Raw genomic sequence first — 21,270 nt, forward strand, 5'->3', positions numbered from 1 at the left:
TCTAGCCTTCTTGGATAAATTATTGTTATCTTGATTTTTACTCTCCTGGAAGGTTGAAAGGCAAGAACTTTAAATATTAGTAAGATAATAACAAAAACTTCAAAAGTGGATTGGATTTATCTTTAGTAGTGTTTTCTATTATAAAACAAACAATATAATATAAAGGCTAAACAGAAAATGGAAGATGATACAATAAAAGCATTTAACAAAGTCCAATATCTTTTTATAATAAAATACTCAATAAAGTAGAAATAGAAGGTAACTTCTTTAGCTGATAATGACATCTACAAAAATCCCACAACTAACATCATAATTAGAAATACAGGATTGAAAGCTTTCCCCCTAAGACCAGGAACAAGACTAGGATGTCGGTTCTTGTCATTTCTATCCCTCGTTGTACTGAAGATTCTAGACAAGGCACTTAGGAAAGAAAAATAAATAAAAGGCATACAGACCGAAAAGATAGAAATACAGCTCTCTCCACTTGTAGATGGAAAAATCTTGTATATAAAAAAAACATGCCGGGCGTGGTGGCGCACACTTGCAATCCCCGCACTTGGGAGGCGGAGCCAGGAGGATCACGCTGGTTCAGAGCCAGCCTTGCTGGTTTAAGAGACCCTGTTTCCAAATAAAAATATAAAAATAGGTCTGGGAGTGTAGCCTGGATGTAGAAGGGCTTCCAGGAACCCCAGTACCACCAAAAAAAAAAAAAATCATAAAAAGGGGGCATTTTTCACTTCCAGAAACTGACCATTCCAGACTTCCTCTGGAATATAATCCCTTATCATGCCTTCCTTTATTCTTTAGCCCCACTTCTCTAAGTAAACCTCTTATACTCCCCAGAAATATCCTAAAGAACTTGCAATCTATTACAACTAATATCTCCAACAAGGATGCAGGATATAAGATCAAGATACAAAAATAAATTTTTAGCTGGGCATGGTAGGCCATTTTTGTAATCCCAGGACTTGGGAGGTTGAGACAGGAGGATTGCAGTTTGGTGGCCAGCCTTAGCTACTTAGTGAGGCCATCCACAACTTAGTAAGACCCTGTTTCAAAATAAAAAATAAAATAGGTCTGGGGGTGTAGCTCAGAGGTAGAATGCCCCTGGGTTCAACACCCAGTATCACATACACACACACACACACACACACACACACACACACACACACAATCAATCAATCAATCAATCAATCAATCAATCAATTTCTGTATACCAGAAATGAAAATCAAAAATAAAATAAAAGCACAAACTGTATGGTTTTTATTTGGAAATTCCTTCTAAAGGCTCATGTGTTGAAGGCTTGGTACCCAATGCAGCAGTGCTCAGAGGTGAGGCCTTGGGGATACTGACTGCATCATGAGACCTCAGACCTCATCAACACATTGACGGATTCATAACTTGATAGTATTGGGGGGAGGTGGTAGGAACTGTAGGAGGTGTGGGTTAGTTTGAGGAAGTCGGTCCCTAGGGACATAGCCTGGAGGGCCTGTCTGGTCCCTGGCCACCCTCTGTCCTTGCTTCCCAGCTGCCATGAGCTGAGCGGCTTTCCTCAGCCATGATGTTCGTCTTGCCTCAGGTCCAAAGCAACGGAGCCAGCAGACCACGCACTGAAACCATGAGCCAAAATGAGTCTTTCTCCCTCTAATTTTTTTCCTGAGGTATTTTTCCTAGCTGACTAACACACAAACTAATTCAAATTGCAATAGCCTCGCTGGGCGTGGTGGCACACGCTTGTAATCCCCGCGCTTGGGAAGCAGAGACAGGAGGATCGCGGAGGTTCGAAGCCAGCCGTGCGCGCTGGCTTAGGAGACCCTGTTTCCAAATAAAAATGTAAAAATAGGTCTGGGAGTGTAGCCCGGAGGTAGAAGGGCTTCCAGGAACCCCAGAACTACCAAAACAAAAAAACAAAAAACAAATTGCAATAGCCCAAAACATTAAATGACTTAGGAATAAATTTCACGAAAAAGTACAATATTGGCACACTGAAAACTACTAAAAATTGGTGAAAGAAATTAAAGAATATCTAAATAAATGTGAGGACACTCTGTATTCAAAGAAGTCTTAATATTGTTAAGATTACAATATTACCCAAATTGATTTATAAAGTCAGTGCAATTCCTCTCAAAATTACTTCTGGACTTTTTGTAGAAACTGACAAGATGATCCTAAACTTTGTGTGGAGAGGGCTTAGACCCAAAACAATCAAATTAACCTAAAAGAAAAAAAAAAAAAAACAAAACAAAGGTGGAGGACTCACATTTCTCAGTTGCAAAACTTACTTCAAGCTGACCTGGTAGTACAGGCTTGTAATCCCAGTACTTGAGTGTCTGAGACGAGACAGGTTCAAAGCCAAAGCCAGCCTCAGCAACTTAACAAGGTCTTCCACAACTTAGTGAGACTCAGTTTCGATATAAAAAATAAAATAACTGTATAGCTTGAAGGTAGAATGGCCATGGGTTCAATCCCCAGTTCCCCTCAAATAAGAGAATAGACACATGGATCAATAGGACAAAATTGAAAGACCAGAAATAAAGCTGTAAATTACGATCAATTGATTTTCAACCAGGGTGCTAAAATCATTCAACAGGGGAAAATAATATGAATTTAATAAAAATTGCTGGAACAGCCGGGCGTGGTGGCGCAGGCTTGTAATCCCCACGCTTGGGAGGCGGAGACAGGAGGATCGCGCAGGTTCAAAGCCAGCCGTGCTGGCTTACGAGACCCTGTTTCCAAATAAAAATATATTAAAAAAAAATAGGTCTGGGAGTGTACCCCGGAGGTAGAAGGGTTTCCAGAAACCCCAGTACCACCAAAAAAAAATTCTGGAACAAATGGATGTCCACATACAAATAAAAGACGTTCGACCTTGACCTGTTACCATATACAAAAATTAAGTAAAAATAGATCAATGACCTAGATAGGCACTAAAACTATAAAACTCTGAGAAGAAAACACAGGCGTAAGTGTCCTGGCCTTGGATTAGAAATGGTTTCTTACATATGATGCCCAAAACATAAGCAGCCAGAGTGAATATAGATAATTGAATTCCACCAAAATTAAAAGCTTCTGTACATCAAAGGATACTTGGTAGAAAATGAAGTGATCACCTACAGGATAGGATTAATTATTTGCAAATTTATATCGGATAAGGCTCTAATATCTACAGTATATGAAGTATTCTTACAGTTCAATATTTGTCCTTTCAAGAGAAAGACAAGCCGGGCATGGTGGCGCACGCTTGTAATCCCCGTGCTTGGGAGACTGAGACAGAAGGATCGCACAGGTTCGAAGCCAGCCTCAGCTACTTAGTGAGACTCTCAGCAACTTACTGAGACCCTGTTTCCAAATAAAATATAAAATGGGTCTGGGAGTATAGCTCGGAGGTAGAAAGCCTCTGGGTTCCACCCTCAGTACCACACACACACACAAAAAAAAGGAGAAAGACAAATAATTCAGTTAAAAAGTAAGCAAAGGATTTGATCAGATATTTCTTCCAAGAAGATATACTAGTGGCCAAAAAGTATATGAAAAATGCTTAACGCCATAAGTTATTAAACAGATGCAAATCAAAGTCATGAGATATATTTTTATACTCAATAACATGGCTTTAATCAAGAAAGAAAGTCAATAACAAGATTTAACAAACATGGAGAAAATGAAAACTGGAACCCTCATATATTGCTAGTAAGAATGTAAAATGACATCACAGCTATGTAAATCTTGGCAGTTTCTCAAAAAGTTAAGTGTACAATTACCATATGTTCTAGCAATTCCACTCCTAGGTATATACCCAAGAATATTGAAAATTTATACTCACACAAAAACTTGTGCATTAATATTAGCTGATTCATAATAGCCCAAAGTATGAACCACCCAAATGTTCATCAGCTAAGAAATAGGTGAATTCCTGTATATTAAATGGATATTAGTCATATAAGAGAGTATTGTTCAATCATTTAAAAAAGGAATGAAGGTGCTGGAGCACAGTTGTACTCCCAGTACTTGGGAGGCTGAGACAGAAGGATCGCGGGTTTTCAGCCAGCCTCAGCTATTTAGTGAGACTCTCTGCAACTTAGTGAGACCCTGTTTCAAACTAAAGGATAAAAAATAAAGTATCCTAGGAGGATACTTTGGAGGTAGAATGCCCCCGGGTTTAATCCCCAGTGCCGCGGGGGGGGGGGGATAAAGCTGGGAGCAGTAGCACACGCTTGTAATCCCAGTGCTTGGGAAGCTGAGACAGGAGGATCCAAGGTTCAAGGACAGCCTCAGCAACATAGCAAGACCTGTTTCAAAATATCAAAACATAAAAAGTTCTGGGGGTGTATAACTTGGATAGAAGGCCCTGGGTCAAATCCTCAGTACCACCCAAAAAAAAAAAAAAAAAAGAATGATGTACTAATGGTCCATGCTACAACATAAGATGAGCATTAAAAACATAAGAACGGGCTAAGTGAAAGGGTGAAAAAAGCCAGCCACTAAAGGACAAATACGGTTCCAATACATTTATACAGAATGTGAGAAGTAAGCAAATCCATAGGGACGGAAAGTAGGCGAATGGCTGCCAGGGGCTGGGAGAGGGGAAAGGGAACCATTGCTAACGGTCACTCCAATGGACTGCTAAATAGTCCTTGCTCTTTGGGGTGATGAGAAGGTTCTGAAATTCCATAGTGATGGTGGTTGGCTACGAATATACTAAACACCACTGACTTGTACACTATGACGGGGAATTGTAGAGTATCTCAAGAGAAAAACTAAAGCGCCAGCGATAGGTTCATTGGTAGAAGCACCTAGCCTGTGTGAGGTCCCTGAGTTCAATCCACAGCACCACAAACAAACACACACACATAGAAAAAATAAATAAACAAACACACCTTCCTTCGGCATACTAGCCCTCATTTTAGGGCAACTAGACCAGTACTTCTTAAATTATCTGTAGTGAAGGACCCATTTGTTTCTAATCTGTCATGGATCAAAAATACAGAATCGAATTTCTAGAAAAATGAAGTGAAAATTAAAGCTGTGAATAAATGGAACTCTATTGTTTTCATTATTAGACTAAATAGATATTCATATTCTAAGAAGATTTCCAGATCCTTACTCTGATTCTTTTTTACTCATTTTAGCAAGACTGGTAACATATAATTTATAAATGGGGACCCCATGAAACATATTTGGAATAGAACTGATCTGTACCATACTAAACTCCAAAAAAGAACACATCCTTGAGGGAATGGCATTGTAAGAGCTCTTTACATAATGAATGTTGTTTTTATTGCTATTTACAGACCACCATTGATGATATTGAAACCATCCTAGGAGTAACACAGGAAAATAAAGCAAGATTTGAAGAAGAGCTACAGTCCAAATACGATAAAAATCTTAGTCTGATTAAGTGATCCTGAAACACCTGACACCCAGCTGGAGCAAGAGAGAGCAGTATTTCTTAAGCTAAAATGGGGAGCAGTGAGTTTGTTTTGTTTACTAATAGGTGAATCAGAACAGACTATAATGTAATGCTCTTTTTAAAAATTTTGTTTAGTAAGTCATCTTAGTTCACTCATTAAACCAAAACCTGTTGGTGTTTTTACTTGAGAGTACCGAGCAGTCCCTTCCTCTTTTCAAACAAAGGAAAAAATAATCTAAAAGAAAGTTCTGTAATCTGTGAAAAGAGAAAGTTAAACTCTTACTGATAGAACTTTTACATCTACTTCTCTATAAGCTACAGAACTACAAAGTTCCTATTTTTTATGTTCTATAAAGTTTCCTCCTATTTTAAGAGTAATTTATTGTTTACTTTTAAAGCATTGGATAAAGGCACAGTCAATGCTATCTGGCAAAACACAAATATCTTTTTTCCAAGGAAATCCTATTTATATGAAAATTTTAAGTGATTCTTTATCATTCGCCGTATTTTTATTGTATGGAGACCCTACTGTTTGTTGTTGCCATTCTTCAAAGATTTAGAAAAAGCCAACGTCTAGATAACCAAATCATCAGAATGTGTCTAGGTGGCAGTATGCGCTCTTGGTTTAAGATAGTGTCTGTCATTCAGGCCTCTAGCTTGAATAAACATTTGCATTCTCTGGTTTTTCAGTTAATACAGCAGTGTGATTTCTACAAGCTGAATTTAACAGTACCTTTTAAGGGGCCAATTGCTAGTTATGCAGTGTTGATGCCGACTCTTAGCATTTGCTTTGTGATTGTCCAAAAATATTTCGACAGCAGCCAGCTTTACTGAAGGGTGAAATATGGGAAATGCAACACCAAAATCACATGCTGACGTAAAGAACGACCTTTATATCTGTAAAACATACTCAGGTCTACTGGAGAAATGAGTATCTTTTTTTTTTTTACTTCTGGAATTTCAATAATATTTTTAGCTGTGCTTTAGCCAGGGGCGATGAGTTTCTGTGATAAAATTAGCATATCTCTGTGCGTCCACTCTTGTTTTGCCATAGTTGGAAATGCATTAATTAGCCAGGTTTCCTGCCTGCACTAGGTACAACGATGACCTCTTTTTCTTGCCAGATCTCTCTAATCCATACGAGGGGCCTATTGTCCAGACACTTGACGGATAGGAAGTACTACATGCCCATTAGAGCCTCGCCTCTATTGAAGCCAGAGCAACATAAGGTCCAAGAGACTCATTAGTTCACTGGCACAATCGTGTCCTGAGAGTAAATGCAACCCTCTGTCTCCTTATGGCCCTCATCTGCTCTGGACTTTAAAAGAAAACTGTCTCCGTTTTGTTCAGCACAGCAGTGGACCATTCACATGGTGAAAACCCCCGCTTAACAGTACAAAACTGTTAAATCCATCAGGGAAGTTTTGTGTGTGATTTTGATTAGCACTCCTGAGCCTCAAGCTGCTGGCAATAGTAAAACGAGTTTGCTCTCCGGTGTCTTTTTTTTTTTTTTTTTTAACCCACATGATTGGTTTCTCAAACAATGCCACTTGCCTTCTTTGCATATATCATTACCATAGACCCTGGAATGATTGTTTCTAAACTCAAGCCTTCTATCCAGACTCAGATCTCACTAGGAAGTCATGGGGAGGAAGGCTCTCTGCCTAAACACCTACAGCTTCAAAATGAAAGGCAAAAAAAAAAAAAAAATTGGGAGAAAAACAATCACTTCAAGTAATTAAGTGGAAGAAGCCAGAGGATCAAATTAAATTAGTGAAGTGTTTTAATTACAGAACATTTGAAGAACATTTGAAAAGAAGCGTAGTCCATTTTCTTTTAGCACATATATGCTACAAAGATACTGTGCTATCGGTAAACTAAATTAAGTTTGAAGAAAGAATTATGTATCTGTCTACAGTGACTCAAGTATCCCGAACATAATTTAATCAAGATGAACTACTGAGTTTTTACTATTCCAAATAGAACACTGAAATCTTTTTGTTGGTAAGAGGATTCTTGGAAAATGGTGTGCCATTTTCCAGGAAGTTTAGGAGAGAAGTATACTTTGAGTAGCAGTTACCTCTGTATGAGAGATGACCCGTTCTTTCATGTTGAATGTTTATACAAGGTTTAAAGAAAGATATTGTACTACCCATGTAGGAGAGCATTATCGCATAAGTAGCTCCTTTAAGGTAGTACCCATTTTATGCTAACTTTTAAGAAACCAACTAGATGCTAATATGAAATGACAAACTGTGCTATCTACACACCCACCTCCCGCTATTCATTTACACTTACCGCTTCCTGAATACATGCTAGGGGTTAGGTGTGTACTGTGCCAGAGCTTTATATATTTTATTGCATCTTCCCAACAAACCCATTCTGGAAGGCGCTACTACTATCTTCATTTTAACCACGAGGAAATTAAAATTTATGTATCTCACCTATGCTTTAGGCTAAGTGAAAATAAATTGAAGATTTGCTGTCTTTTACCACAAATCCTGGCACATTGTGGAAAGCAAAAGGTGAGGTTTCATCCGCCCCAGATCACACAGGGGTTTTCTCTGTTCTGTAAAAATTGCTAGTATGTTGCTTAAAGTAATAGAGACATGAGTTAATTTACACATACCTCCTGCTAATAAAACCAACCCGTAAGACATCACAACTATATGATCAAGTAAATCAGGAGAAGAGAGACTGGCTCGAGGGGATTCTCTCATGACCTGGTGGGGACCGATGCCAGGAAGGGGCGGCAGATCGTGAGCGGGCTCCACAGCTCCGCGAGACAGATGCGAGGTCAAGAAAGCCTGGAAGCGAGGTTAAGGAAAGGCTTCCGGCAAAAGTAGAATATCCAGGGAGGACTTTAGGGGCACTATTTCAGTGATCATTCTAAGGATGATAAGCATCCTATCCCTCCTATTCTCCAAGCTTAAAACATGTCTTTTATCATAAGCAATATTTGAGTAACCTGTCTGATCGCTTTAACAATAAATAGTCATTGGTATTCATCTGGCACCTTTCTTCTAAGGAGCTCAAAGCACTTTACATTTGTTATCTCATTAATTCCCAACAGTGTCCCTGTGGGGAAGGTAATAAGTATTTTAACATTTAAGTGTTTATCTTTCAAAATTTCTCAAGCATACATTAATTATATTTCCAAAAATGTAAATGTTCATTAGTTTTATTTTACTGTTCCTCTGGCTTTAATGTGCATAACACATTTGTTCAACTCTTTAAATTTACTAATCACAGTAAATCTTAGTTGGAAGACTATAAATTAAGTTGCCAACATCATGTGAGAGTGGAGGCTGGTGGGGGGAGAGCATTTGCTTGTGTTTTTATCCCTGAAAAAAGTTTGGTCCAACCCACTACAAGGCAAAGGAAAGGTGTGGTGGCTCCTCTGACCTGTCTGTTAAAACTTGGGTATGGTTTGAACGTTCCCCCAACCACCTGTGCGCTGGCATGGTCCCCAAGGTAACAGTCTTGAGAGGATCTTCGTGAGATCCTCTCTTGGTGAATGTTGGTGCATCTTTAAGAGACAGGAGGTAGTTAGGTCATGGGGGGCACTGTCCCTGTAAGCGATTAATATGGTTCTTGAAGGGCAGGGCTAGTTTTTTCAAGAGCAGATTATTGTACAACAAGGCCACCTGGGATAGCCTGCCGTCTTCCACAAACAGCTGTCTCCTCTTTTCAGTTCTCTGACATTGTGACACAGTCAACGAAGCATGGTACCATGGTTTTTGGACTTTCCAGCCACCAGAATTATAAGCCAAACAAAACTCTCTTCTATAATAAGAACTCAGCCTCAGATATATATATATATATATATATATATATATATATATATATATATATATATATATATTTTTTTTTTTTTTTGGGGGGGGCGGGAACCCAAGGGGCATTTGACCTCTGAGCTACACCCCCTACCCGATTTTTTATTCTTTATTTTGAAACTGGGTCTCACTGAGTTGCAGAGGGCCTCACTAAGTAGCTGAGGCTGTCCGCGAACGGCGATCTTCCAGGTCTCAGCCTCCCGAATGCTGGGATTACCAGCGTGCACCACCACGCCCGGCTAGCCTCAGATATTTTGTTATAGCAACAGAAAGGGGACTAAAACACATTTCTTCCAAAAGATGTGCCACAGAAGGGTCAGGACTGATAGAAGATCCGAGAAAAATTGAGCTACTATTTCTAGCACTGTTTTATTAATGATCTCATCAATACAGAATAGAATCCTGACCCATTCTCTTGGGATTTATAACACAAAGAGTCACAGAATATGTAGTGAGAGCCAGGAATTTGTCTCTGCAGGCCTCCCTCTCTCTGGTCTGGTCATATCTTCCTCAATTGTATCTAGAAAAATGGCAGATAGCAATACCTGCTCCTTAGGGAAGCAGGAGAGATTAATTGGTCAATGTTTGGAGAGCGTTTTAAAGATGAAGCATTCTACATAAATGTTTAAGTGTTATTATTACATTGCTACTTCAAATGGAAGTTCTAACTTTGAAATGTGATTATACACTTTCCAGAATAAACCCTTCATAACCATGTATATAGGTTTATTTTTCACTCTAACAGTCTAACTCATGGTTGTGAAACTTTATTGCACTTGATGGAGGGCCTTGGCTTTTATTAGTTTTAAACTGCTGGTTTCTGGGGTATTTATGTAAATGAGAGAAAGATACCAAAACAGTAAATAATAAGCATATCCCTGCTGTTTAAAAATCTGTTGGTAAAAACAACTTTTGTTTTGTTAGAAGACCCTGAACATAGGTATATATGCATAAAATAGATTTGGAGGGTTTTTTTTTTTTTTTTGGTTTGTGTTTTGGTATTTGATTTTGTTTGGGTGTGTGTGTGTGTGTGTGTTTTGTTGTTTGTTTGTTTGTTTGTTTGTTTATTTGGATAGTGGTTTCCTCCCCAAACATTTTTCTTTACAATTCTGTAAATATTTTGTTTCATTTCTACAACTGTCACTACATGTGTGTGTGTGTGTATGTGTGATCATATACACACACAGGGAGGACAAGAAGAGAGAGAGAGAGAGAGAGAGAGAGAGGAGTAATATGCTATGTTTTAAGACTTTATTTAACACACTGTAATAAATTCCAGATAGCTAATTATAGTTCCTGGAAACAAAAGGTAACTCCCAAGTTTACTGTATTCATCTCATCAGGAACATTATGATCAAATCATGGTCTTATAAACCTGATAACAAAACAGCAGACCTTCTTCTATTGGTTGCAAAATGAATTCCAAATTAAAATCAAAACTTCGGTTCACTTAAAGATTTATGCCACTGTGCTTCTCCACAGAGGATACAAAATACTTTACAATCACTGAAAAACTCCACATCATCGGGGAACACACTCATTACCTCCAAGTTCCTTTTACGATACATTTCCATTCATTCTCTTGGGTTTTTAAAAAATCTATAACCACATTCCTAAGCCCCCCAAAATTAGATCATTTGTAACAATAGTGAGAAATTAGGTCTCAATGTTCAACAATAGTATATTGTCTACAAAAGGTCCTGCCACAGCCATTATAAATCACATCTATATAGCCATTAGAGAAGCATATGTTACTACACCCACTGTAGGGCCCATATTTTACTCAAGAGAAAGGTATTTTATATCAGAAAAAAGAAAGCATACATCCATAGGAGACTTGTACATGAATGTCTGTATCAAGTTCCAGCCCCAAACTAGAAGTGAGCCCAGTGTCCATTAACAGATGAGTGGATATAAAAAAATGTGGGATATACATATAATGAAATAGGACTCAACAACAAGAGAAACTATTTATAAACTCAATTATACAGAATGGAAAAATCCAGACAAAAAAGTGCATACCCTTGCAGGGCATGGTGGCGCAGGCTTGTAATCCCAGCATTTGGGAGGCTCAGACAGGAGGATCGTGGTTCAAAGACAGCCTCAGCTACTTAGGGAGGCCCTCTGCAACTCAGTGAGACCCTGTTTCAAAATAAAGAATAAAAAATAGGGCAGGGGATGTTGCTTGGGAGGTAGAATGCCCCTGGGCTCCATGCCCAGTACTGCAAAAACAAACAAACAAACAAAAAAAACAAACAAAAAAAAAACACAAAAAGCACATACCCATTTCTCTAATGTTCTAGGAAAATGTTACTATAGGGAATGGCTGCCCATTGCTGGGAAATGGGTAGGGAGTAGAGCGAGGAGGATGGGCCATGACCAAGGGGCAGAAGGGGCAGATGTTTTCTTGGGTGTAGACATGTTAAACTTATCAGAGTGTACACTTTTATTGTCAAAGGCAAACACAGCCACACCAGTTAAAGTGTGAAGAGCAGATTGAATCGGTAATATACTATTATAATACGGATAAGAGTCCAGCATGAACTGAACTCACCTTTGCATTGTGCGGAGGTAACCCAGCGTTTTAACGGGAGAATGAGAGAATAAGAGGAAAGACGCCAAGAAGCCGGGCGTGGTGGCGCACGCTTGTGATCCCAGCACTTGGGAGGCTGAGACCGGAGGATCGCGGTTCGCGGACAGCCTCAGCTACTTAGGGAGGCTCTCAGAAACTTAGTGAGACCCTTTTTCCAATAAAATATACAATAGGTCTAGGAATATAGCCCAGAAGCAGAAAGCCCCTGGGCTCCATCCCCAGTACCACACAAAAAGGGGGGGAGGGAGAGTGCCCCTGGGTTCAACCCCCAGTTTCACACACACACACACACACACAAAAGAAAAAATTAAAACAGGTTGAAAACTATGATACATACAAGATTTTAAGAATAACCACCAAAATGTTGTTTCTTCTCTCTCTCTCTCTCTCTCTCTCTCTCTCTCTCTCTCTCTCTCTCTTCTTTCTTTCTTTTTTGGCAGTACTGGGGATGAAACCCAGGGGCATTTTACCTTCGAGCTACACCCCCAGCCCTAATTTTTAGTCTCTTTACTTTGAAACAGGCTCTCTCTTAGTTGAGAAGGGCCTCACTAAGTAGCTGAGGCTGTCCTCAAACTGTGATCCTCCTGTCTCAGCCTCCCAAATGCTGGGATTATAAACGTGTGCCGGCACACCTGGCCTATATTTTCTATGTCATAATGAAACTATTTTTAATTAATAGAACAAGTAAAACAAAAATCTAATAGAATAGGAGAGGTTGGGGAAGAAAAATATGTCTTTATTATAAATTCTGCTATACAAAATGATAATGGACTTTGGGTTATAGCCTGAGAACATCAACACCGCCTCCCGCTCCAGGCTCTCGAGATACCAGCAGAGAGTAAATGGCATATTTCCTGGTGCAATGGGCACTGTGTATTTTAAGCTTACTAGCCTTAGTGTGAATATTCTAGAATTCACACCAGGCCATAGCTTTAGTACCACACCTACTCGAGCAAATATAGTATGCATAAATAAGTTAATGACCCCACTGACCTGCACATTTGGAAGGATAGAATAATGATTATGTAGCATTTTTAAAATTTTATTTTTATTTATTTTTATTTTTTTGGTGGTACTGGGGTTCATGGAAACGCTTCTACCTCCTGGCTATACTCCCAGACCTATTTTTTATACTTTTTATTTGGAAACAGGGTCTCCTAAGCCAGAGAGGCTGGCTTCGAACCTGTGCGATCCTCCTGTCTCCACCTCCCAAGCGCAGGGATTACAAGCGTGCGCCACCACGCCCGGTTTATGTGGCATTTTTAGATATTCTACATGGCTTTTGAATATGTGTGACACCTGCTGTAGATTTAAATGTCTTAGTGAGTTTTAGTTCATTTATTAATGGACAAATAATTTCTCCTCTCTGGTTATCAGGTCTCCAGTGCATAAAATAAGAAAATGGAATTGATATTTAAGGTTTCTTCCAGCTCTTAATATTTTCTGATTTTCTGCCATCACCAAAAAATCAAAAGGGCAGATTTTTACATATTACAGTAGGAGGAGGTTTCTTCTTCTGACATTCTTCATCCGTTTACTGGAAACATTGGGTGAAAACATTTTCAAAATATTTTATTAGCCGGGCATGGTGGCACACGCTTGTAATCCCCGCGCTTGGGAGGCAGAGACAGGAGGATCGCGCAGGTTCGAAGCCAGCCTCGCGCGTTGGCTTAGGAGACCCTGTTTCCAAATAAAAATGTAAAAATAGGTCTGGGAATGTAGCCCGGAGATAGAAGGGCTTCCAGGAACCCCAGTATCACAGTATATATATATATATATATATATATATATATATATATATATATATATATATATATATATATATATATTACTCAGTATAGCCTCTATGCTCCCCATCTACTACAGAAAAGGGCTGTGATCTTTTTTTTTTTTGTGGTACTGGGGGTGGAACCCAGGGGCTTTCTACCCCCTTTCTACTCCCAGACCTATTTTATATTTTATTTTGAAACAGGGTCTCACTAAGTTGCTGAGAGCCTCACTCAGTAGCTGAGGCTGGCTTCGAACCTGTGCAATCCTCCTGTCTCAGCCTCCCAAGCGTGGAGATTACAACCGTGTGCCACCATGCCCGGCAAAAGGGCTGTGATTTAAGATGGTTAAGAAATATTTTATCAGCCGGGTGTGGTGGCGCACACTTATAATCCCAGCATTCGGGAAGCTGAGACCAGAGGATCGCGGTTGGCGGACAGCCTCAGCTACTTAGTGAGGCCCTCTGCAAATCAGTGAGACCAGTTTCAAAATAAAGAATAAAAAATAGGGGAGAGGGTGTAGCTCAGAGGTAGAATGCCCCTGGGTTCCATCCTCAGACCCACCAAAAAAAAAAAAAAAAAAAAAAAAGGGAGAGAGAAAGAAATATTTTATCAGTTTTAAATAGTTCATTGCTGATGCAAACATCTTTCTCTTAGAAGGAATCTTTTTGACTGAAGCCAAATATATCCTTTACTTGAGGATCGTGTTTTTCTTTTTTTGGCAGGGAGGGGCTCACTATACTGCTCTGCGTTCTAGCAATTGTTCATCAAGTAAAATAATGGAAATTTTTTTTTTTTTTTTTTTTTTTTTGGTGGTACTGTGGTTCCTGGAAGCCCTTCTACCTCCGGGCTACACTCCCAGACCTATTTTTTATACTTTTTTTATTTGGAAACAGGGTCTCCTAAGCCAGCGGGCGGGGCTGGCTTCGAACCTGCGCGATCCTCCTGTCTCTGCCTCCCAAGCGCGGGGATTACAAGCGTGCGCCACCACGCCCGGCGAAATATTTTATTTTTAAAGAATTTTTATCTGAGTTAATGTAATACATATCTTCTTTTTTTGTGTGTGGTGCTGGGGATGGAACCCATAGGCATTCTACTCCGAGGAATACCCCCATCCCTATTTTTTTATTCTTTATTTTGAAACAGGGTCTCACTGAGTTGCAGAGGACCTCACTAAGTAGCTGAGATTGGCTGGGAACCGTGATCCTCCTGTCTCAGCCTCCCAAGTACTGGGATTACAAGCGTGCACCACCACGCTCAGCACACATATCTTCTTTACTAGTAGATCTTAATACAATTAGATGAACTAGAGATGAGAATAAAAAGTTTTAGGTGGGAGCCAAGTAGGTGGTGCACATCCGTAATTCAAGCTTCTCAGAAGGCTGAGACAGAAGGAGCAGAAGTTTAAGGCTAGCCTAGAAAAGTTAGCAACACTCTTGTCTCAAAATAAAATTTTAGAAAAGGTTGAGGATGTCATGCAGTGGTAGAATGCTCTCCTAGCATGCACTAGGCCTATAATCCTCAACACCTCCCCTCCAAACAAAAAGGAAAAAAGGGAAAAAAAAGCTTTAGTTGTAGTTGAGCATATCTCTTTTTATATTTGCTTTGCAGGGACAGCATGAATAGCTGGAGCACTGTCTCTGAGCTTTATTATCCTGTATCCAAAAAAGAAATGGAAGATGAGCCCAGTGTGGTGGTGCACGCCTATAATTCCAGTACTTTGGAGGCTGAGACAGGAGGATAACAGTTTCCAGGCCAGCCTTGACAAGTAGTGAGACTCTCATCAACCTAGCAAGGCCCTGTTTCAAAAAAAGGGGACGGGCTGAGGTATAGTTCAGAGGTAGAATGCCCCTGGTTGAATCTCCAGTACCACAAAAAAAGGAGGAGGAGGAGGAAGAGAGAGAGAGAGAGAGAGAGAGAGAGAGAGAGAGAGAGAGAGAGAGAGAGAGAGGGAGGAGAGAGAGAGAGAGAGGAAGGAAGATGTATTTTTGCAATACTCTACTTTGCTATGTAGTAGATCTAGTCCCTGGTGAACTGCGTACATGAGACCTAATAATACTGATGGTGAAACTAATTTTGCCTAGCACCTTTAGTCCCATCTGTTTTGTTTTTGTTTTGTTTTGTGGTGCTGGAGATCAAAACCAGGGCCTTGAGCAAGCACTCTACCACTGAGCTACATTCCCAGCCCTAGTCCCATCTTCTAAGAACATCCTAAAATACCACTGTTTCCTGGACCACATTGACTTTTGTTTGTTTGTTTTGCAATACTAGGAATTGAAACCAGGGATGCTCTACCACCAAGCTGCATCCCCAGACCCCTTCCTTTTTTTTAAGCAAAATCTCACTAAATTGCCCAGGCTGACCTTAAACGTGAGGTCCTCCTGCCTCAGCCTCTCAAATCACTGGGATTATAGGCCTTATGCCACCATGCCTGGCTAGTTTTTTATGTATATATTATTTTAAATAGGATCATACCAGACATATGTTTCACAGACTGTGTTTTTTTCACTTAGTAATAAATTATGAAGTCACAACAGAAATTCTTACCCAATGAAATTTTAATAACTGCATAAAGGATGTTTAAAACCCCCCTAATATCAAACTAGTACACGGGCATTTTAATACATCTATCAAATATGTATCGTGTTAATGTCAGCCAGCTAAGAACGATATTAAGAATATAAGCAATGCCTTATGTTCATGTGGTACTTTATAGTTTCCTTTTCATACTCCATTTGATCATGGCAGTAAACTCAGGGAGGCCGGATAATTTCCCCGAAAGAGCGAACCTGGGAATAGGGAGTTTAAACTCCAAGCTGGGCTGGTCCGGCTCTGAAGTCTGCGCTCCTCACCCTACCACACTGTCCCTCGCCGAAACCTTCAGGTTATAGATGAGTACTCGACGCATAGAGGAGACATAAGTGATGGGTCCATCGCTTCTTCACACCGCTCCTTCAAAAAAGAAAACAGGTAAGAACCTAGAACTCCCGACTCCCTGTCCAAAGCTCCCTCGCCCCTACCATCTCTCAACTACATGCTGGCCCCAGAAATTAGGAGAAGAAACAATTCCTCCATTACTGGAGAGTTAAAATGGCCACCAAGACACGCTGTTATACTTCTCTGAAGATTACACAGTATATTTGCTTGGTGCTGCGAAGTTCCAACCCGGTGACACTTGCAATCCCGAGCTTATTTGATGTGGTTAGGAAGCAAATGAGATTCCAGGGCCCCTGTTGCGCGCAGGTGCTCGCTGAGCACTTCCCGCGTGGTGGGGAAGTGCCCTATATTTACAGTATTTGATCCAGTTTAACAGCAAGATCGAATGTTAAAATTAGCCTTGCAAAAGCTTTCGCCCTAGCTCACACGAAAGCGAGAATCTGTGATTATGACTGGCAATTTTTCATGAGTTGATTTATCTGAATAAAACCTATAAGGTTTTGAACCATTAAGCATTCGATTTAGAAAAAAATTTAGTGTACAGAAGAATAAACTGAGAAATGGAACAGATTTGTTTCTTGTAATAATTATGAGCAATATCTCAAACTCAGCATCCTTAGACCAGTGAGCTGTGTAGGATGAATGTACTAATTAATCAATTACTACCCAACAATGTACCCTGTTTATTTACTGAAATGCACCAGAAACGTGTGCAGAACTGGTAATTATTAATCATCTTCAGTAACAAATATGACTCAAGTTCACCTTCATATAATTAATAGAGCATGTAGTTAGTTTTAACATCTTGCTTTATTAGAAATAGAAATAAGGAATCAAATGAAAGAGCCGAACCACAACTTGTGGTTCACTGCAATGCTGGATTGGAGTAACGTGCATACTATCTTCAGCAGCCGTATTACTCATACCCTTCCAAATTATGGCCAGATGCTCTCTCCATTAAAACACGACTTTTAAAACCTAAACTTTGAGTGTGAATAAAATTTCAGGCTTATAAAAAAAAGTTGTAAAAAAAAAATAGCCCATAGAATCACCATATATTCTTTTTGGGGGAGGGTGCTAGGGATTGAACCCAGGGGCATTTTACCTCTAAGCTACACTCCCAGCCCTATTTTATTCTTTATTTTGAAACGGGATCTCAGTAGGTTGTTGAGGGCCTAAATTGCTGAGGCTGGCCACAAACCTATGCTCCTCCTGTCTCAGCCTCCCAAGTACTAGATTACAAGCATGCACCACCATGCTCAGCTAATCACCATATATTCTTTACGCAGGCTCCACAAATAAAACCCAAGCTTTAGGGCTTGATAACTTGCTTAGATTTGGGATCTTTGTTTGGCAGTATCCAAACTCTTAGCACATGACTCTCATTTTAAAGATATTTAATAATTATTTTAATATATATAGAAATCATTATTTTATATCAAATTCGCAATTTATCTGGTTTGGGAAAACAGTTGTTTGGTTTGAGGGCCATCATATACCCTCCCCTCCTAAATTTTCTTTAAGCTGGATAGACGGCAGGGTTAAAGAAACTCTCTTATGGGTCTCGCATACTGTTTCCTGAATCCTTACTGATTGTGCAACATGTAAGGGCTAAACTGTGTCAGCAACACTTACATCCCAGTCTGGCATCATCTGGATTTTTTTTAAAAGGTTTTCATGCCAATAATTTATTGAACGAAGGTCTGTGTCATCTGGATTTTTAAAACTGTGGTCAGCCCAGGCATGGTGGCAAATGCCTGTAATCCCAGTCCTTGGGAGGCTGAGACAGGAGGATCACACACAGGTTTGAGACCAGCCTCAGCAAGCAGTGAGACTCTCATCAATCTGGGGAGACCCTGTTTATAAATAAGAGAGAAAATCCGGCTAGGGGTATAGCTTGAAGGTAGAATGCCTCTGGGTTCAATCCCCAGTTCACAAAAACAAAACAAAAAAAACCTCTGGCCAAAGCATGAGCTTTTTAGTCCTGCCAATGTAGGTTCAAATCCTAGCTCCACCTGCTGCCTGCTCTGTGACTGCTGACATTACCCACCCTAACCTCTCCCACGCATTCCTCAACTTGAAAATGAAATCGTGTTTTGGAGTGTTGTTTAAATGAAATAATAGTCATAAACCACTTGGGATATACTGGACATTCAGTAACTGACAGGTATCACTTTACTGATAATATGACTCTCTGCAGTCTCTTTTAGCTTAAGAAATGGAAATGTATGCATCTATAAACACACAAACATGGTATTTCATACAATGGAAACTGCAAATACAAATTAACATCTTTGAAAGTTTTCTTCTGCCAGGCGTGGTGGCGCACGCTTGTAATCCCAGCACTTGGGAGGCTGAGACAGGAGGATCATGCAGGTTCGAAGCCAGCCTCAGCTACTCAGTGAGGCTTCCAGCAACTTAGTGAGACCCAGTTTCTAAATAAAATTATATATATATATATATATATATATATAAAATATGGGAGTATAGCCCAGAAGTAGAAAGCCTCTGGGTTCCACCCCCAGTACCACCAAAAAAAAAAAAAAAAAAAAAAAAAAAAGGTCTGGGAGTAGAAAGGGGGTAGAAAACCCCTGGGTTCCATCCCCAGTATCACAAAAAAGAAAAAAGAAAGCTTTCTTCGGAAAAGAAAATATGGAGAAAATTTAGTACTATTTTAAATTAAAACTCTGTCTCATCTGAAAATACCAGTGCAATCTCACTTCAAAAACCTTAACTAACAAATCTACAAATCCGTACATGGACTACAGTATTTCTATTATAAAATGATTCAAGGCCCCTTTAAAGGGAGAGCCCCCTTAGGGCATCTCACTATTTGTTTATAGATCATTAACTACTTGACATTGAGACTGGGAAGGGGGGAGAGACACTTAAAGCAAAAGGGCGAAGAGCCCCTGTCCGTGGAAGATCAACAACGAAGCCAAAACATCTTTGGGATTTGATTTGAAAAAACAACTCATGTTTCAAAAATGTCACAGGCTTTTCAGAAAATGTATCTGTTGGTAAAATAAGGCTCCCTTTGATCAAAACTAGAACCAGAACTCTGACTCATGAACAAGGTGGATTTACCCTGCTGTGTTTTCTAGGGCTTAACACTGACATAATGTGAAGATTTGTAACATTGGGGAAATGCCCACAAAATGGGTAGTGCTATCTAGCAGCATAAATGCTTATCTGGTTTAAAAAGTCACAAACAGCCGGGCGGGGTGGCTCATGCTTGGGAGGCGGAGACAGGAGGATCTCGCAGGTTCGAAGCCAGCCTCGCTGGCTTAAGAGACCCTGTTTCCAAATAAAAATATAAAATAGGTCTGGGAATGTAGCCCGGAGGTAGAAGGAATTCCAGGAACCCCAGTGCCACCAAAAAAAAAGTCACAAACATGTCTCCTCGCCACTGGGCTCAGAGTGTTAGCATCCACAGCATATGGAACCAGAACTGTTTCCTAATGAAGAACTCACTGGAAGCCGAGGGCCAGGGCTTTTATCCTGATTCTGATAGATATGACCTTGGATAAATCTCTTCCCAATTCTTTGGTTTCATTTCTCCAACCATCAAAATTAGAATTTTAATTAAAATAGATTAAAACAATAGACCCCAAATAGTCTAAGATCCTTCCTCCAGGATCCTTCAAATATACGAATTCAGTAATTGTGTACAATTTCACCCACCTCCCCCAGCCCATTTGCTCTTCAAATAAAGTGCCTGTGCTAAGCCAAGTGCTATTCTAGGTGCTGGGATCACAAAGGGTCAAAAAACACAAATAAAAGCCGGGCCTGGTGGAACACACTTGTAATCCCGGTGCTTGGAAGGCTGAGACTGGAGGATCGCACAGGTTCGAAGCCAGCCTCAGCTACTTAGTGAGGCTCTCAGCAACTTAGTGAGACCCTGTTTCCAAATTAAAAAATATAAAATAGGTCTGCCCGAAGGTAGAAAGCCCCTGGGTTCTATTCCTAGTACCACAACACACACACACACACACACACACACACACACACACACACACACACACACAGAGCCTAGGCTTTAGGAAGTCTACCGTCTAGTGAAGGCAGATACTGAGAGTGGTTTAGACACCAGATGCTTTGGGATGGGGGTCTCTGTGCCCAGTGTGTTAACAGTACAACGCTTTGCCAGAATACTTCTTACCACTGTTAGTAACAGCAGCCCCAGCTGCCAGCCCACTCCTTGGGGCTTTCAGAACACCAGTCAGTTCCACAGAAGGACTCAGAAGATCCAGATAAGAATTCAACAGTTCCTTCCTTTCCTAATGACTTCTGCCTTAATGCAGTGCTTCCATGAGGATAATTTTGCATAAAGCCAGCGTTCATTGTCCTTGACAATGTAACACGCACAGGGATTGAGGAGCAAGCAGGTGCCACTGATGGGAGGAGGGAATTAATGAATGTTCATCCGGCTGTGAGGGTATCTCAGGCCACTTCCTCGGGTTCTGAGCCGCCAATTAAGCAGATCTGAGTGCCTAGGAAACCTGGGTCGGTAGCTCCTCTGGGTACCCGTGTTAAGTTCCAAAGCATGCTGGGATGCAAACTGAAGAGCATCATCTCCGCAGTCCTTCCTCCTTGAAGCCAAAGTCCTTAAGCACTCATGGTGGACATTTTAAGTGAATGCTAAATGTAAACATTTCTATCTCTTTTTCATAATTCCTGTATCTTTTACACATGCATCTAGTATCATTCCTATACTTCTTCCTCTGAGT

General features: G+C 40.2%; 1 protein-coding gene across 1 annotated transcript in view; it reads left to right on the top strand.

Annotated features, from left to right (window-relative positions):
- The window catches only part of IQCH (IQ motif containing H), a gene marked incomplete at both ends in the record, with an annotated part of 227,693 nt that extends 222,293 nt beyond the window's left edge, over positions 1–5,400 (top strand). Inside the window, one exon of the mRNA XM_080691646.1 lies at positions 5,290–5,400. Within this exon, the coding sequence (XP_080547772.1) occupies positions 5,290–5,400 (111 nt within the window). The remainder of the gene's footprint in view (positions 1–5,289) is intronic.
- Positions 5,401–21,270: the final 15,870 nt, after the last annotated feature.

This window comes from Muscardinus avellanarius (assembly GCF_963383645.1).
Source record: "Muscardinus avellanarius genome assembly, chromosome: 3".
Classification (NCBI taxonomy): Eukaryota; Metazoa; Chordata; class Mammalia; order Rodentia; family Gliridae; genus Muscardinus; species Muscardinus avellanarius.